The sequence below is a fragment of the Aquila chrysaetos genome, chromosome 9 (genome assembly GCF_900496995.4).
Source record: "Aquila chrysaetos chrysaetos chromosome 9, bAquChr1.4, whole genome shotgun sequence".
Classification (NCBI taxonomy): Eukaryota; Metazoa; Chordata; class Aves; order Accipitriformes; family Accipitridae; genus Aquila; species Aquila chrysaetos.
Window position 1 is genome coordinate 272,061 of NC_044012.1, and position 16,612 is coordinate 288,672.

The 16,612-nt window shown below is 58.3% G+C and overlaps 2 protein-coding genes across 2 annotated transcripts; both read left to right on the plus strand.

Moving 5' to 3' along the window:
- The first annotated feature begins 716 nt into the window (after window positions 1-716).
- LOC115345814 (haptoglobin-like) lies at window positions 717-2,847 on the plus strand. The gene is made up of 5 exons (XM_030025257.2): window positions 717-852; window positions 1,190-1,251; window positions 1,422-1,523; window positions 1,765-1,839; window positions 2,046-2,847. Exons 1-5 carry the CDS (start codon window positions 842-844, stop codon window positions 2,807-2,809), a joined length of 1,014 nt encoding a protein of 337 aa, XP_029881117.1. The 5' UTR covers window positions 717-841; the 3' UTR covers window positions 2,810-2,847.
- Window positions 2,848-3,259: 412 nt separating this feature from the next.
- DHX38 (DEAH-box helicase 38) lies at window positions 3,260-13,745 on the plus strand. Its single transcript, XM_030025254.2, has 26 exons — window positions 3,260-3,857; window positions 4,379-4,566; window positions 4,728-4,832; window positions 5,257-5,422; window positions 5,537-5,655; window positions 5,793-5,869; window positions 6,092-6,247; window positions 6,923-7,084; window positions 7,170-7,277; window positions 8,198-8,310; window positions 8,414-8,551; window positions 8,805-8,991; window positions 9,082-9,267; window positions 9,721-9,861; window positions 10,039-10,149; window positions 10,225-10,341; window positions 10,577-10,684; window positions 10,803-10,915; window positions 11,453-11,661; window positions 11,740-11,894; window positions 11,972-12,127; window positions 12,203-12,337; window positions 12,415-12,540; window positions 12,938-13,033; window positions 13,210-13,331; window positions 13,478-13,745. The coding sequence occupies exons 1-26, from the start codon at window positions 3,520-3,522 to the stop codon at window positions 13,560-13,562; spliced, it is 3,717 nt and encodes a 1,238-aa protein (XP_029881114.1). The 5' UTR covers window positions 3,260-3,519; the 3' UTR covers window positions 13,563-13,745.
- The last annotated feature ends 2,867 nt before the right edge of the window (window positions 13,746-16,612 follow it).

The window sequence follows — 16,612 nt, forward strand, 5'->3', positions numbered from 1 at the left end:
GCCAGCCACATCCAGCTGGGCACTGGCCAGCGATTGCTGCTACGAGTTCCCGTAAGGCTGGGCTGGGCCCTTGCCTCTGCTGACAAACAACCTGCACCCGAGGGGCCAGGGGCTGCCGGGACGTGGGGCTGGAGCCCGTCGGGGCGGGAAAGGGTGGGTACTTGTGGGAAGAGGTTGGTTTGGCCGAAGTCCATTGGAGCCTGCAGCGAGCGGGCATGGGATGGGCTGCACCCCTCGGCCAGCCGTGCTGGTGCTGCCCAGAGCGCTGGCAGTGCCGAGCCCTGCTGTGCCCCAGCTTTGTGGGGTGGCTGGCAGGGCGTGCCCTGGCTACAGATAGAGCCAGGCACAGGATGGGATGGGACTTGGCTCCTGTGCCCCGGCTTCGCCTGCTGGCAGAGGGACGGCTGCCCGGGCCCTGTGGGGCTGCCGGGTGCCGCCACAGGGACTGCTCTAGGCGGTGGTACAGGGCAGTTTTGCAGGGGGCAGGGGCTGGCTCTGCTTTCTGTGAACCTCAGCTGGTGTTGCAGCACCAGGGCACCAGTGTCTGCAGCCAGATCCCTCCCTGCATATTTGTAGCTGCAAAATCCCAGAAACTCCTGGCACGCTGGCTTCCCATGGGCGGTTGGCAGGCTCTCCCGGCGCCTCTGCCAGGCCAGCTGTGAGCCAGGTGGGGCTTTCTGTGCTCCTCCTGCTGGGAAAGGTGCTGGCTACATACAGCAGGGTCAGGAGGTCTGGAGCACAGGGGCTGCCCAGGGCAAGGGAGGTGGCCATAAAAGGGGTGAGGAGGGAGCCCTGAACAGCATCAACCTGCAGAAGGAGGCTGCTGCGAAGAGAGGGAGCTATGAGCATGGGGTGAGCGATGTCGATGTGTGTGTCCTGCTTGCCTGGCTGAGGACCTGGCCCTGCTGTGAGCTGTGGCAGGACCCATGTTGGGCCAGGAAGCGCTCCGGGTCCCAACACTGTAGCCTTGTCCTCCACAGCAGCAGGGTCCGGGTCTGGCCCAGGCAACTTCTCCAGGCTGTGTCCGATGGGCAGCCCCGGGGGTGTGGGGTCAGCCCTCTGCCCTCTGGGGGAGGCAGCCCCCAGGGACAGGGCATGAGCCTGGCCAGGGCAGTGGTCCTGGTGGAGCCCGCAGACTGGGAGCAGGGGGTAGGGGCCCTCTGCTGAGTGTGCCCTCTCTTCCCTGCAGGCCTGCAGTGCTGCTGATTGCTGGCCTGGCCTGGACCGTGCTGGAGACTGCAACCGCCACTGGTACCTTCCAGGGCAAGGGTGGGAGCACTGGGGCTCGAACAAAGCCAGGGGCAGCTTGGCAGGGAGCAGGCGTGGGGCAGGGAAGACAGGAGTGGGGAGGGACCTGCCAGAGGCGGGGGTGATGTCCTGGGCTGAGTCCTCTGGGCCAGCTGAGCATCCTCTGCCTGCAGACTGGAGCTGTGCAAAGCCTGCGGAGATTGAACATGGCTACGTGGAGCACCTGATCAAGTACCGCTGTGACCCGTACTACCAGCTGCGCAGCTCTGGTGACGGTGAGGCAGGTGGCATGGGCGCAGCACCCAGGGATGGGGCTTGTCCCCGGCTCCAGGGGATGCATGGGGCTGCCCCAATGCCAGATGATGCAGCCCACCCCCCACCTTCCTTGGGGGTACAACTAGCTACCCCTGCTCACCCAAGCCCTGGGGAAGTACAAGTACGCCTGTGCCTCCCTGGCTGCGGGGCCCTTCCCCTCCCTCGCAGGGCAGGGGTGCTGACTCCAGTTTCCCTCCAAAGGCACGTACAAGTGTGACGAGGATCATGAGTGGGTGAGCCCTGAAGCTGGCAAGGAGGTGCCTGTCTGTGAGCCAGGTGAGAGCAGAACAGCAGGGGCTGGGGCTGCGAGGGGCAGGGCGCATGGAGGGCTGTGAGCGGTCAGTCTGGGCAGCCAAAGGGCTGCAGGGGCTGCTCGCAACCCCCATCTTCAGCGCTGCTCCCTGGGGCTGCCCCGGGCCAGGAGACATCCAGTGCCTGCTGGCCTCAGAGGGCTCACCGGGGCTCTGCTCTGCCCTACGCAGTGTGCGGGAAGCCAAAGAACCCCCCCAGGCAGATGCAGCGTATCATCGGCGGCCTGCTGGCCGGGAAGGGCAGCTTCCCTTGGCAGGGCCGGCTGGTGACCCGCCACAACCTCACCGTGGGGGCCACGCTCATTGGTGACCAGTGGCTGCTGACCACGGGCAGGAACGTCTACCTGAACCACAGCGAGAACACCAAGCCGGAGGAGATCGCCCCTACACTGCAGCTCTTCCTGGGCAGCCAGAAGGAGCCTGCCTCGGGCATTGAGCGTGTGGTGCTGCACCCCGGCTACCCAGAGACTGTGGATCTGGCCCTGCTGAAGCTCAAGCAGAAGGTGCTCCTCGGGGAGGAGGTGATGCCCATCTGCCTGCCCCAGAAGGATTACGTGCGCCCGGGGCGGGTGGGTTATGTCTCGGGCTGGGGCCGCGGGGCCACCTTTGCCTTTCCCGACATGCTGAAGTATGTGATGCTGCCGGTGGCAGAGGGCGAGAGGTGCAGGGAGTACTACGAGGCGCGGAATGAGTCCTACTGGGTCCAGCCTATCCTTAGCAATGACACCTTCTGTGTGGGCATGAGCGAGCTGCGGGAGGATACGTGCTACGGGGATGCCGGCGGCGCCTTTGCCGTGCAGGACCCCGATGACAACACCTGGTACGTGGCCGGCATCCTCAGCTACGACAAGACCTGCACCGTCTCCAAGTACGGCGTATACGTGGACGTGCAGCGTGTCCTGGCCTGGGTCAAGGAGACGGTGGCGGCCGGCTGAGGGGGGGTCTGTGGGGGAATAAAACTGCCCCACACCTGGCTGTGGGCTCCGTCTGTCTGTGCACAGTGCTGCGGGGGCGTGCACGCGTGTGTCTGTGCGGGGGGGCAAGCGTGTGCGTGCGCTGGCCCCTGGGTGGGGGTGCAGCCGGTGGGGTCCGTGCAGGCCTTCCCCTGGGGGGGGGTGCCTGGGGCTCTGGGGGGGTTCTCCCCTCCCCCGTCCGTGGGGGTGTGTGTGGTGTTCTCCTCCCCCCTCCCCGTCCGTGGGGGTGTCTGTGGGGTTCTCCCCCCTCCTCCCCATCCGTGGAGTTGTCTGTGGGGTTCTCCCCCCCCCCTCCGTGGGGGTGTCCCTCGCTGTCCCGTCCGTGTCCCCCCCGCCGCCCTCTTCCGGCCGCGCCCTCCATGGCCGGAAGTCCTCCCGCGGCCACGTGACCCTCACCAGTCCTCCGAGGGACCGGTGGTACGTCTTGTCTAGCGGCGGCTGGACTCTATGGTAGCTGCCACTCCTATGGGCTCTGGCCGCTATGTCCGTGGTGCAAGTGGCTAGAGCGGCTCTTCTCGCGGAGCACTGTGGGGCCGTCATGGCGGCGCTCAGGGCGCCGGTTTACGGTCGCTGAGGCAACCGCAGGCCGGTGTGGGGGCTGCGGGAGCGGGGACGGGCCGGGGCAGCGCTCCGACGCCTGCTCTCCCGCTGACGCCCGGCCCTGCGCGGCGATGGCCGCGGCGAGCGAGGAGTCGCTGCACCGGCTGGCGGGGACGAGCCCGGAGGCCGAGGCCGGCGGGCTAGTCCTGCGGAAGCGGAGCGCCGCCGCCGAGCAGCACGTCTTCAAGGCGCCGGCGCCGCGGGCCTCCTTGCTGGGCCTGGACGTGTTGGCGGCCCAGAAGCGGCGGGAGCGCGAGGAGGAGGCGTCCGGCGGGAAGCGGTCACGGGTCTCCTCCTACAAGGACTGGGAAGAGGGCCGTGACGAGGCGGGCAGCCCCGAGGAGGACGAGGAGGCGGACGAGGAGGAGGCGGAGAGCGGCCGGCACAGCCGGAGCGCCCGCAAGGACAGGTGGGGTCTGCGTGGGGGCTCCCGGCGGCAGCGGTGGCACCGGGCGCTTCGCAGCCCTCGGGTCCCCGCCGGGGAGGCGGGGGTGCACACCATCGGCGTCCGAGGGAGCTGCGAGCTGTCACAGGCGGGGACGAAACCTCTGGTGCGGCAGGGAGGTCTGGATGTCTCCCACGGGGAAGGCTGTGGGGCACGTCTGTGGATCTGGGGAGGTGTGGGAAAAGCTCTTTCGCTGGTGCCCTGCTGGAGGCGTTAGGGGCAGGCGTGCTTTTAGGTGCTGTCGGGCCTGCAGACGCCAGCCGTCCTAGTTACGAGACTGCCTGGAGGCAGTAGCCCGCTCAGAAGTGTGGGCGTCTGAGAGCGTCAGCAGACTTGGTGGGCTGCTAGCAAAGGACAGAGAGTGCGCTTTTAACCATAAGCTTCTGCTGTAGCAGAGGTTAGAACTAGAGCTGCGTGAGGCAGGTCGAAGGCCAGCCATTCCTCAGCACTCTTAAGCTTTTCTTCTCTCTGCTCTGCTGTTGCAGGCATTACCGTTCTGTCCATGTGGAAACACCTTCCTACACAGGGGGTGTCAGCGAGGAGTTTTGGGAACGCAGCCGGCAGCGGGAAAGGGAGCGTCGGGAACATGGTGTCTTTGCTTCCTCCAAGGAGGAGAAGGAACGAAAGAAGGAACACAGTCGGGATCGGGACCACGATCGTAAACGGGACCGCGGTAACTGCTCAGAGACCTTTGTGACCCTTCCTGCTTAGGTTTTGGGCTTATCTCTCTCTCAGCCTGTTTGTAGTCCTTAGCTAACATTCGTGGTGTTTTCTGCAGCAGACTTGGGAAGCCCATTTGTGCACTGGGCACCTGATCTTACTATCGTTTTGCAGAGGAGCGGGACAGAAGTCGTCACAGCAGCAGATCAGAGAGAGATGGCTCATCGGAGCGGAGCAGCAGGAGGAGCGAACCAGAGAGCCCCAGACATCGGCCCAAAGGTAGAAATGGGAGCCAGTAGAGTTCTCATGTGAGACTTCACAGGAATGGTCTTGTTCTTTTTTGGTTTTTTGTTTCCTGCTGGTTTTGTCAGGACAAGTGTGGTAGAAAAGCCTGTATCTCTTAACGTTTGTGGTTAGGGCAAGCATAAAACTCCTAGCTCGACCTGGGTCTGGGAGCACTCTGCCAGCTGTGTGTGTGTGAAAATCTGGCTGATTGCTGTGCAGTGGGGTCTGCTCTGGGTGCATGTGATAGAAATGTGGTCCTTTGGCGATTTTCCTTGGAATTGCTGGGTGAGCCCCCTCTCTTAGAGGGAGATCAAATGGGTACCCTCTCTCCGTGCTCCTTGCTAGAAGGTGTAAGGTGGCTCTAGGTGCCTGGGGTCACTGTGTGAACATCAGGTGTCAAACCAATCTCTTCTGCTAGATGCAGCCACACCGTCTCGCTCCAGCTGGGAGGAAGATGATAGTGGCTACAGTAGTGCCCGCCGCTCACAGTGGGAATCTCCCTCACCCATGCCTTCCTATCGAGACTCAGAGCGCAGCCACCGGGCATCGTCACTGCGGGACACGGACCGGAGAGACCGGGACAGGTATCAGTGCTTGGGGCTGTGGCTATGAGCCGTTGAGCTGCAGAAAGGGGAGGGTGTGTGTAAGAGTAGCGCCTGGTTGTGGGCACCAACTCCTCCCTTGTGCTGTTTTTTCAGGTCTGTAAGGAGCAGGTACTCGGATAAGACACCATTGCCCACCCCGTCATACAAATATAACGAGTGGGCTGACGACCGGAGACATCTGGGGTCCACGCCGCGGCTGTCCAGAGGGAGAGGTGAGGAGCCTGGGCTGAGCTGCCTAGGCTGGGCAGCGGCGGAACCCCTTCCCCTGCACAGCACAAGGTCAGGCTCTGTGGGATTTCCTCCAGAGCAGCTGGACTGGCGCCCAGTCTGACCAGCTCACCCCCTCCAGGGCGGCGTGCAGACGGGGAGGAGGGCATTGCCTTTGAGACGGAGGAGGAGCGGCAGCAGTGGGAGGATGACCAGCGGGTGAGAGCCCAAAGGCGGGCAAGGAACAGTGCGGACAGCGGGCTCAGGGCTGGGCTAGGCTGGCCGGGCCATGGGGCTGCCGCTGGCCAGTGGGAGTGGTGGGGCAGGGGGTGGTGGGAGGACCCAGCCTGGGGAGTCTCTCCACAGACGTGTGCTGCAGGGGGCTGTCCGGTCTGGCCTGTGGGGCTGGTGGAGCTCAGGGCCACACTTCTCCCCTCCCAGCAAGCTGACCGGGACTGGTACATGATGGATGAGGGCTACGACGAGTTTCACAACCCCTTGGCCTACTCCTCTGAGGAGTATGTGAAGAAGCGGGAGCAGCACTTGCACAAGCAGAGGCAGAAGCGCATCTCGGCACAGCGGCGGCAGATCAATGAGGTAGGGGTGAGATGCGGGCTCAGCTGCTCTGAACGTGTGGGTTTTGCTGCCCCTTGAGAGATCTGCTTGCTGGCAGCAAAGGCTGAGCCCTTGCCCTCGGGTGGAGAAGGACAGTCTGTGTCGTGGCCCAGACTGAGCAAGGGCTCACAGGGAAACTATTGTTAAGTTCCCCTGGAAAGTGTAGCCCTGTGTCTCCTGTGTGGGGCAGAATTCACCATCAGAGTGACTGTGGTGGATTGCACTGTCCAGGGCAGCACAAATGCAGAGAGCTATGCTCTTGCTATTTTGGGGCATGAGTTACATTACAAGGGTTTTCTAATGTTGGCCCAGTGGATGCTGGGGGCTGCTGCCCTCTGCACGAGTGGCATTATGTCCAGGCTTCCTGGCATATTCTGAGTATAGCAGGGGTCTTGCGGACAATGTCTGTCGGGCATTTCCTTGGAGACAGTCCTGTTGAGCATGTGCTTCATATGGCCAGTCTGTGTTTCCCGTACCCTGCTGTTACTTCCAGTTACTGTTTCTTCCCTAGCGCTTACTTTCAGGCTCCCCCGGCTGGAACCATCAGTTTCATCCCATTGTCAGTGCAGGGCTCAGACCTGAGCTCAGTGTTCTGGTGTGGTCTCTCAGGCTTTCTGTGGGGCTTGTGTGTATTTTCTGATACGTTGTTTCCTGCAGGATAATGAGCGCTGGGAGACAAATCGCATGTTGACCAGTGGTGTGGTTCATCGGATTGAAGTGGACGAAGATTTTGAGGAGGATAACTCTGCTAAAGTGCATCTGTTGGTGCACAACCTGGTGCCCCCTTTCCTAGATGGAAGGATTGTCTTCACCAAGCAGGTAGAGACCGTGGCTGAAGGTGCTGGTGGCAAGGAGCCCCACAAGTCTGAGCTCTCTGTACTGAAGCAATACCTCTTTTCTCCAGCCAGAGCCAGTCATCCCTGTCAAGGATGCCACCTCAGATTTGGCCATCATAGCCCGGAAAGGCAGCCAATTGGTGCGCAAGCACAGGGAGCAAAAGGAGCGTAAGAGGGTATGCTGTGACCTTTTGGCTTACTACCCCACTGTATGCATTATGTAGTGCCTCACAGCCTTTTTTTGGACTTTGCAGAACACAGGCTTTGGCAGCAATGATGAGAAGGAGTTCATGTTTTTATGATCTGGGATATCCTGGCAGCCTAGCTCATTACATTGTCTCATAAGCAGCTGCTGTGATGTGATTTTCTCAGGCACAGCCTGGGACATGAATCACTGTGCACTTGTGCAGCGGAGTCTGATCCAAAGGACATGCGGATCATGGGCGAAGAGAGCAGGTGGAAGAATGCAAGGTAGCTTAGGGACAGTCAGCAGTCAGTATGACGGTAGGATATATCTTGTCATGTCTCAGCAGAAGAGTTGTGAGGAGGAGTATGCAGTAAGGTAGCATGTTAGTTTTTGGGGGTGTTTTCTAGGAACTTTCTCTAAAGCTTATGTGATAGCTGTGGGGAAAGCACAGATGTGTTCCTTGTAAATTGAAACTGAGCTGGATTTGAGCTACGTATACTATGAGTGGAATGGAGGTGTAAGCTAAACTGATATCAGAGGCAAGAGCACACGGGAAGGTGGGAGAGAGGCCTGTGAGCACCTGTCAAGAGCAGGAAGATTATCTCTTGTTCAGATTTGTGAAGGTTTAAGTTCAAATTTAATGGAAGGGTCAGCAGCTGGAACCATTTTCTTAAGAGGTGGTTGGTCATCCTGTGCCTGAAGTCTCTGTATCCAGAACAATGTCCAAAAGCTCTGCTCCAGTTCACTTGGAAGAGAGGGACTTCATGTAGGAATGGGGTGTGCATTCTGCATTGTAGCGTTGGGGAATTGTGGGGCTAATATGCTTTCCTAGTCTTATGAGTAGGATTGGAGAAGAACGATTTGTTAGTGCTTGCTGTGGCAAAGTTATGCTGCTCTCTGTCCTTCCAGGCTCAGCATAAGCACTGGGAGCTGGCAGGCACAAAACTGGGAGACATTATGGGGATCAAGAAAGAGGAGGAGAAGGATGAGATGGTGACAGAAGATGGCAAAGTGGATTACAGGTAGGAGCTTGCTTTGAATTATTCCTGCTCAGCTGGTGACATGGGCTGTAGGCATAGCAAAGTGTTGTGGAGAGGCAGTTTAGGACTTCTGGTGTTTCCTTAGGACTGAGCAGAAGTTTGCTGAACACATGAAAGAAAAAAGTGAAGCCAGCAGTGAGTTCGCCAAGAAGAAATCAATCCTGGAGCAGAGACAGTATCTGCCCATCTTTGCCGTGCAACAGGAGCTGCTCTCCATCCTCAGGTATGGCTGCTAGGGAGCTGCTCATAGAGCATCCCAGGGCATTGGCCTACATGTCAGGAACCCAAGTGGGAAATTCTCCTAGATACATGGCCTGTTTGGAAGCTGTACCCTCAGGAAACAAAGCCCATTGCTTTGTGTGGTTGGTGGCAGCTCTCCTGCCTGAGTAGGGTGACGCTTGGGTGGCCAGCCAGGGCTGTGAACGCAAAAGCATTTCTTCATGGTGTATGAATAAATGCATCTTCTCTTTCTTCAGAGACAACAGCATTGTGATTGTGGTGGGGGAGACGGGGAGTGGGAAGACAACTCAGCTGACGCAGTACCTCCATGAGGATGGCTACACAGACTATGGCATGATTGGCTGCACCCAGCCCCGCAGAGTGGCGGCCATGTCAGTTGCCAAGCGGGTCAGTGAAGAGATGGGGGTGCGTCTGGGAGAGGAGGTGAGTCTGGCAGTGGGTGCAGGGGTGCAGCCTGATGACAGTGAGTGCATGGGCCTGTTGGAAGACTTGCTGGTATCTCTGCCCTCCCAGGTGGGCTATGCCATCCGCTTTGAGGACTGCACGTCCGAGAACACAGTGATCAAATACATGACAGATGGGATCCTTCTTCGTGAGTCACTGCGAGAGGCTGACCTGGACAACTACAGTGCTATCATCATGGATGAGGCACATGAGCGCTCACTCAATACTGACGTGCTCTTTGGCTTGCTTCGGGAGGTGTGTGTGAGCCTGGACTAGAGGACAGCAGCATAGGGCACATGAGCTGGTCTTAAAGCAGAGTATTGGTAGGGACAGCCCTTCTCTACCAGGTCTAGGAGAGGGAAACAGAGCTGCCACATCTCTGTCTGCACTTGCTGTTCCAACATCCTGGTCCCTGGTTCTGGAGATTAAATCTCCCCTAGTGCCTGAGTGCTGCCAGAGGCTTGATGGCTAACTGTCAGAAACTCTAGGTACAGAGATCTCTGCTGGCTTAAGGCTTCCTGGACTGAGGTCAGCAGGTCTTTTTAACTGCACAGATCATACAGCACCTGTGTTGCCTAGCAGTAGTGGCCAGTGCCTCTAGAGTACAGCAGAAGCTCTGTCCTGTGGTGTTGTCTTAGTAATAATGGAAGCTACCTGCAGCCATCCACAAATGCCCCTTCCTTATTGTTCCTTTCATCTGCTTTCTAGGTGGTGGCCCGACGCTCAGATCTGAAGCTTGTTGTCACCTCGGCCACCATGGATGCAGATAAGTTTGCCTCCTTCTTTGGGAATGTTCCTATTTTCCACATTCCTGGGCGCACTTTCCCTGTTGATATTCTTTTCAGCAAGGTATGGTCAATGTTGCAGAGGCAAGTTCTGTTCTGACAGGAGGGGGTTGTGACCTGGGTGTACTGTACTCTGTGGTGGACAGAAAGGATAGAGCAGTAGCTGTGCTATGATGCAGTCCTGCACACAGGATGGGGCAGGTGAGATCATTTGCGTCTGTAACCAGGCTGTGCCTTTCAGACCCCCCAAGAGGATTATGTGGAGGCAGCCGTGAAACAAGCCCTGCAGGTCCATTTGTCTGGTGCTCCTGGAGACATCCTTGTCTTCATGCCTGGCCAGGAGGACATAGAGGTGAGCTGGAAGGACAGGCAGTGTCTTACCGCTTTGTTGTTTTAATCTTATGTTTACCCCCCTCTTCGTGTCTAGGTGACCTCAGAGCAAATTGTGGAACACCTTGAGGAGCTGGAGAAGGCGCCTGCTCTTGCTGTACTGCCTATCTATTCTCAGCTACCGTCGGACTTGCAGGCCAAGATCTTCCAGAAGGTGCTGATGTGTGCTCTGTGATAGGAGTGGGAGCAGGCGAGACTGCTGAGCATGAGTGAGAGGTGCAGACACGCCTTTTGTATTGCATGTGGAGGGCAAGAGAAAGCACGTGTCCCCCTCAGCTTCCCAAGAGTCACCCCTGTCCTTCTGGGTTCTGTAGTGCTGCTCTGCACTCTTGCTCAGTGGTGCAGAGGCCCTTGTCCAGGGATTTGACTGATGTGCGGTATGCTTGCAGGCTCCCGATGGGGTCAGGAAGTGCATTGTTGCCACTAACATTGCAGAGACCTCGCTGACAGTGGACGGCATCATGTTTGTGATTGACTCGGGCTACTGCAAGTTGAAGGTAACCCAAGATGCCCCGTACTGTTTATGTCTGTGATCTCTGGGGTTGGGTTGAGGGAGTTCTGTGGTAGTGATCCAGCTTTCCTCTTACTTCAGTCTGTTCTTCTTGTGCCCTGCAGGTTTTCAATCCCCGTATAGGCATGGATGCGCTGCAGATCTATCCCATCAGTCAAGCCAATGCCAATCAGAGGGCAGGCCGAGCTGGCCGAACAGGCCCAGGCCACTGCTTCAGGTAGGCACGTCACTAGTGTACCTGTTCCTGTCATACCTGCAGCTTGGCTTCAGGTTATATATATTTTTTTCTCACTGGAGCTGTTCATTATCTTGAACTTCTGGGTGGATAAGGGCAGTACGCAGGCCTTGAGGCCTTCTCTTTTGAACCCAGTGCTTCTGCAGAGGAAAGGATATGCTCCAGTTTCTTTCCTTGCCCACCTTCACTTGTGGCTGTTCCACCCTTGATGGTGTCAGGACAACAGCCAAGCCAAAGGCAGCTCTCTCAAGGCTTTGCTTTGAGACTGGTCTGCACCTAGGGAAGGGCTGTGCTTGAGAGGGATGTACACTGTCCTGCAGCCCAGGCACCCTTATGTGCTGGGGAGGCCATGCTTTGGCCAGGGTAGAGGTTCCTCCCTGGGGTCGTGCTGGCTGGCCTGGCTGAGTGCAGAGTTGCTGCCCTGTGCCACGCCTGGCTGGGTTGGGCAATGGCTGGCGAGTCAGTAAGGAACACGGTGGCCTGAACGGGAGGAGCATGGTCTTGGCATCTGTTCCCCAGGCTCTACACCCAGAGTGCCTACAAGAATGAGCTGCTGACAACCACGGTGCCCGAGATCCAGCGCACCAACCTTGCCAATGTAGTGCTTTTGCTCAAGTCCCTGGGTGTGCAGGACCTGCTGCAGTTCCACTTCATGGATCCACCCCCCGAGGACAACATGCTGAACTCCATGTACCAGCTGTGGATTCTGGGAGCCCTGGATAACACAGGTATTGGCTGCCGGGGCAAGCTGTCAGCCCATGGGACTGGGACCTGGCCAGCTGCTGATCCCTATGCTGTTCCTACAGGTGGTCTGACCTCAACAGGGCGTCTCATGGTGGAGTTCCCACTGGATCCTGCACTCTCCAAAATGCTCATTGTCTCCTGTGACATGGGTTGCAGCTCTGAGATCTTGCTCATTGTCTCCATGTTGTCTGTGCCTGCCATCTTTTATCGGCCTAAGGTACTTGTTTGTTCTTTCAGCCATGTGGGGCCTTCCCCTGCCTTTTGACTAACCCGTGTTCTTTGCTCACCCTTCAGGGCCGAGAGGAGGAGAGTGACCAAGTGCGGGAGAAATTTGCTGTTCCAGAGAGTGATCACTTGACTTATCTGAATGTTTATCTTCAGTGGAAGAACAACAGCTATTCTACACTGTGGTGCAACCAGCACTTCATCCATGCCAAGGCCATGCGGAAGGTGAGGCTGTGGCAATGAGATTGGGGGAGGGAGCCTTATGCAGGAGAGGGATCCGACTGCCACACACCTTTGCAGGTGCGGGAGGTGCGTGCCCAGCTCAAGGATATTATGGTGCAGCAGCGGATGAGCCTAGCATCCTGTGGTACTGACTGGGATGTTGTCAGGAAGTGCATCTGTGCTGCGTATTTCCATCAAGCTGCAAAGCTGAAGGTGAGAGGTGTCCGTGCTAGTCTGGGGGCTGAGGCCCTGTCTGGGTATAGGTGGGCTCACCGCACTTCTCTTTGCAGGGCATTGGGGAGTACGTGAACATCCGCACAGGCATGCCCTGCCACCTGCACCCCACAAGCTCTCTGTTTGGCATGGGCTACACACCAGACTACATTGTGTATCATGAGTTGGTCATGACCACCAAGGTGAGCTTGAGCTGAGGGCTAGCAAGAAGGCTGAGGAGTGCTCTGAGGGAGATGGGAGGGCTTTGCTGTGATACCAGGATTTATCAGAAGGGCAGTTCTCAGCCTTTTTCTCATCTGTACCAACTAGGCATGTCTGTGTCAGCTGCAGAGTCCTGTTTGTCCCTTTCCCAGTATTGTTCCTGGCCTGTGCGGGACATGTTTGAACCTCTTTGCGGTCTCACCAAGTCCAGCCCATAGCAGCTTCTGAGGCTGGGAGGAATTGTCTGGAAGGCGTACGGTCCCAGCCTGAGAAGTGCCATCAGCAAGTGGGGGAGGGAGGGAGCTGCCATGGCTCTGGAAATGGCCAGGCCCTGAGAGTGCCATCCTGCTACCCTGGTCTTTCCTTCTGTCCCTGCAGGAATATATGCAGTGTGTCACTGCTGTGGATGGAGAGTGGCTGGCAGAGCTGGGCCCCATGTTCTACAGTATCAAACATGCTGGCAAGTCACGCCAGGTGAGTCTCCCGTCCAGGATGAGCTGGGGGACAGCAGTCCCACTGCATGCCTATTCTAGTGCAGTGTGTGTGTGTGTGTGTGTTTTGACATGGAGGAAACAGGCCTGTGGGCCTGCAGAGAGTCTGCTGCTGGCCAGCCCTCTGCCTGTCCCTGACCTGCTGCTGCCTTGCTCCAGGAGAACCGCCGCCGTGCCAAGGAGGAAGTGTCTGCCATGGAGGAAGAGATGGCTTTGGCTGAGGAGCAGCTGCGTGCCCGCCGGGAGGAGCAGGAGCGCCGTAACCCACTGGGCAGTGCAAGGTAGGTGCCAGCCCTGCCTGGCCATGGGTTGCCTGCATAAGAGCAGGAGTAGTGAGCTGCGTGGAGGATCCCAACTTCCCCAATGGGTGTTCTGGTGCAGGGAAAGGTTGCATATTCCACTAATCACCCTTGTCCTCTCCTGGCAGATCTACTAAAATCTACACCCCTGGGCGGAAGGAGCAGGGGGAGCCCCTGACGCCACGACGCACCCCAGCCCGCTTTGGCCTCTAAGAAGGCAGTGCCCGTTGCTCTGAGGCTTAAAGACTTCCAGGAGCAGCTGAGTCTTAGGAGACTGCCCAGCTCCTCTGATCACTGTACTCTGTGAGGTGCTCTACAGCTTGTGGCCCAGGAAGGCTTTGGTGCTTGGCACTACTTTTGCTACAGAACAGAAAGAATTTTATTTGTTTAAAGGTTTTCAGTGTAATCCTTTCTTTGTTTTCCACTGTTTCTTGTCCTGGAGGTGAGTGTTGGGTGGAGGTAGCCCTGCAGAATCATCATGCAGGGCTGGTACTGCCAAGTTGTTGCCCTGTAGAGCCTGGGACAAGGTACAGAATTACACTGACCTAGAGGGCAAAGACAGCTTGGCCCTGGCCCAGCCCTGGCCCATACTACTGCAAAGGCAGTTCTCCCACAGCCCATGCCCTGGGCAGGCAGCCAGTGCCCAGCTGTCCCTGCACACATAAGACCATAGGCCCAGCCCTGTTTCAGGCCAGGCTGTGGCAGGAATTCTGCTCACCTTCAGCTGCTCACACTTGTGGTGCCGCTCATGTGTTCTGACCGTGAGGTACATGTTTTCCTCCTGCATCCTGCCCAATGTGTCTTGAAGATGCCTGGAGGAAAGGCAGTGGAGATGAGGTGATGCAGTGGTGCAGAGACAATCTTGATCTGCTGGCCTTGCAGGAGCTTGGGTAGTCCAGCAGTTGTCCATCTGTCCCATACACCCCTGCCGGCAGCAGTAACTGGTATGTGCAGAGAGCTCAGCCCCACTTCCCATGTTCACCACTTACTCCTTTTTGCCTGTCAGCTCTGCGATCTGCTTGATTTGCCGCTGGATCTTGTGCCCTAGTTTCTCATTTGACTGCCTGAAAATAAGGTGTGAGCTGAGTGAGTTGGTGTGAGGAGAAGGCAGCCACCTGCCCCTCCCTACTCCGGTAAGGCTTCTCACTCACATCTGCTCCCTGACACACTGGCTGATGTTGACCAGCACCAACTCCCTCTCCTTGCGCAGCCCACTGCTGTCGGAGCATGCCAGAACGTGGGAAGAACGCAGGATTTCTACCTGGAAAGAATGACCCCTCCAGCCCCGTGCAGGTGTGAACCAGCATGTGACTGCTCTTCCCAGCCTCTATGAGCCCAGCACTGAAGGCAGTTGGAGAAACCAGGCTGTGCTGAGGCAGCAGCCTTGAGGCTGAGCAGAGGGTCTGGAGAGGCCGGTGCCTCGGGAGAGCTGCTCTGGAGAAGAACTGTTACCTCAGCACTACTGGCTGTGAACTTCTGTCATAACATGGTAGTTCCATGCTGAGGGGCTTCTTTCTAGCAATGGAGCAAAGAGGGCTAGTTTAAGGAGAATGAGATGTTCAGCCCTGCTGCTGCCAGACCCACAGCCTCCTCCCTTGGTGGCCTGGGATCTGCAGTACGCTGTCCCCTGTCCTGTCCTCTCCACCTCTCCCCTGCCTGTGGGCCAAGATCTGTCATTCCCTGGTGCTAGGGCCCAGCCTGCGCTCCTGCCCTTGGGCTGCGGTGCTGCCTGTTGCTATCCTGCACCTGCTCCGTGGCCTTGCTGAGCTCTTCCTTGAGGAAAGCCAGCTCCACCTTGCAAACAACCAGCTCCTCGTCTCGCATAGCCAGAGCTTGCTCGCTGTCCTGGTGTAGCTGTTGCCACTGTTGGGCTCGGCTGCTCAGCTCCTGCAGCCTCTCCTGGAGGGAGTGGGCCTGCCGGTGGCACAAAGAGGCAGTGAGAGAGCTAGGCTGAGCACAGGCTCCTGGTGCCCTGTGGGAAGGCTTGGGACACACTTACCTCCTGCTTGCTCTGCTCCTGGGCCCCCTGCAGCTTCCTCAGCTCCCATTGGAGCTGCTGCCTCTCTTCCTTGTAGGTTGCAATCTTCTCCTCCTGCTCAGCATTCTCTTGCTGGGCTTGGGCCAGCTCTGCCTGCAGGGTGGCCATGTCCTGCACCTGCATGCAAAGTTGTGGGGCAGGGAGGGTGGTTGGCCAAGCTGTGGGCAGGCTGGGGCTCCCCCCAGGGGCTAGTTCTGCCCAGGAGCAGGCAAGGGCTCTTTGCAGCACTTTGCTGCTCTGGCACCGAGGGCTGCGCGGTGGCTCGCTGCAACTTGGATCTGTCCTGTCCCTGCCCTCACCTGTTGCAGCAGTTCTGCCAGGTGCTTTCTGTTGGAGGCCACTTCTTGGTGCAGGTCTTGGATGGTCTCCTTGGCTCTGCTAAGCTGCTGTAGACTTTGCTGCTCACGGGCCTGGGTGGCTCTCAGCTCCTCCTGCAGCCGAGCCAGGCTGTGCTGCAGGCCCTGGCTCTGCTCCTCCTGTGCCCCTAGCTGCAGGGAAGGCAATGCATTAGTGGGTGCTGCATCGCGGTGCTAGTGCCGCTTCCTGGCAGAGCGAGATCTGTACCCTCTCTCCTGCTGCTGATCCCAGCTCACTGCCCACTCCTGCAGCACAGGCTTTGCTGCAGGGCTTTATTCTCACTCGTCCACTCCTTCGCCTGCTGCAGCTCTTGCTAGAGCTTTCCCTTCCCGTCCTGCTGGCAGCACAGCTCCCCTTGCAGCTCCCATGGCGTGGTAGCCTGCTCCTGGCACTGGGCAGGCCCTGGGTTATCCATGGGGGCAGAGGAGGCTGGGGCCAGGCTGACAGAGGGACCTCACAGAAGGTCTTGCCCACGACCTACCTGCTCCCTCAGGGCTTGGAGCTGTTCCTGACTCCTCTGCAGCTTCTCTTCGGCATGGGCTGCAGCATGCATGTGTTGCAGCGCCTGCTCGAGGGTCACCTGCTGTTTCCACTGCCACTGGCTCAGCTCTGCCTGGAGCTGTGTTGCCAGCTCCCTGGGGGCAAGGGGACAGTCTCAGCTGTCACAGCCCCAGGCTGCTCTCCCTTGATGGAGTGGGTGCAGGCAGAACCCTAATTGGGCCCTGGCTGTGCCAGGGACAGCCAGCCTCAGGACCTGCCTACCTGCTCTGTGCCTGCTCAGCTTTGCTGCTGGCTGCTTGCTTCTGCAGTGCTTGGAGCTCGGTCTCTACCTCGCAGTTGGCCTTGTGCTGCGAGCCCTTCCCCAAGC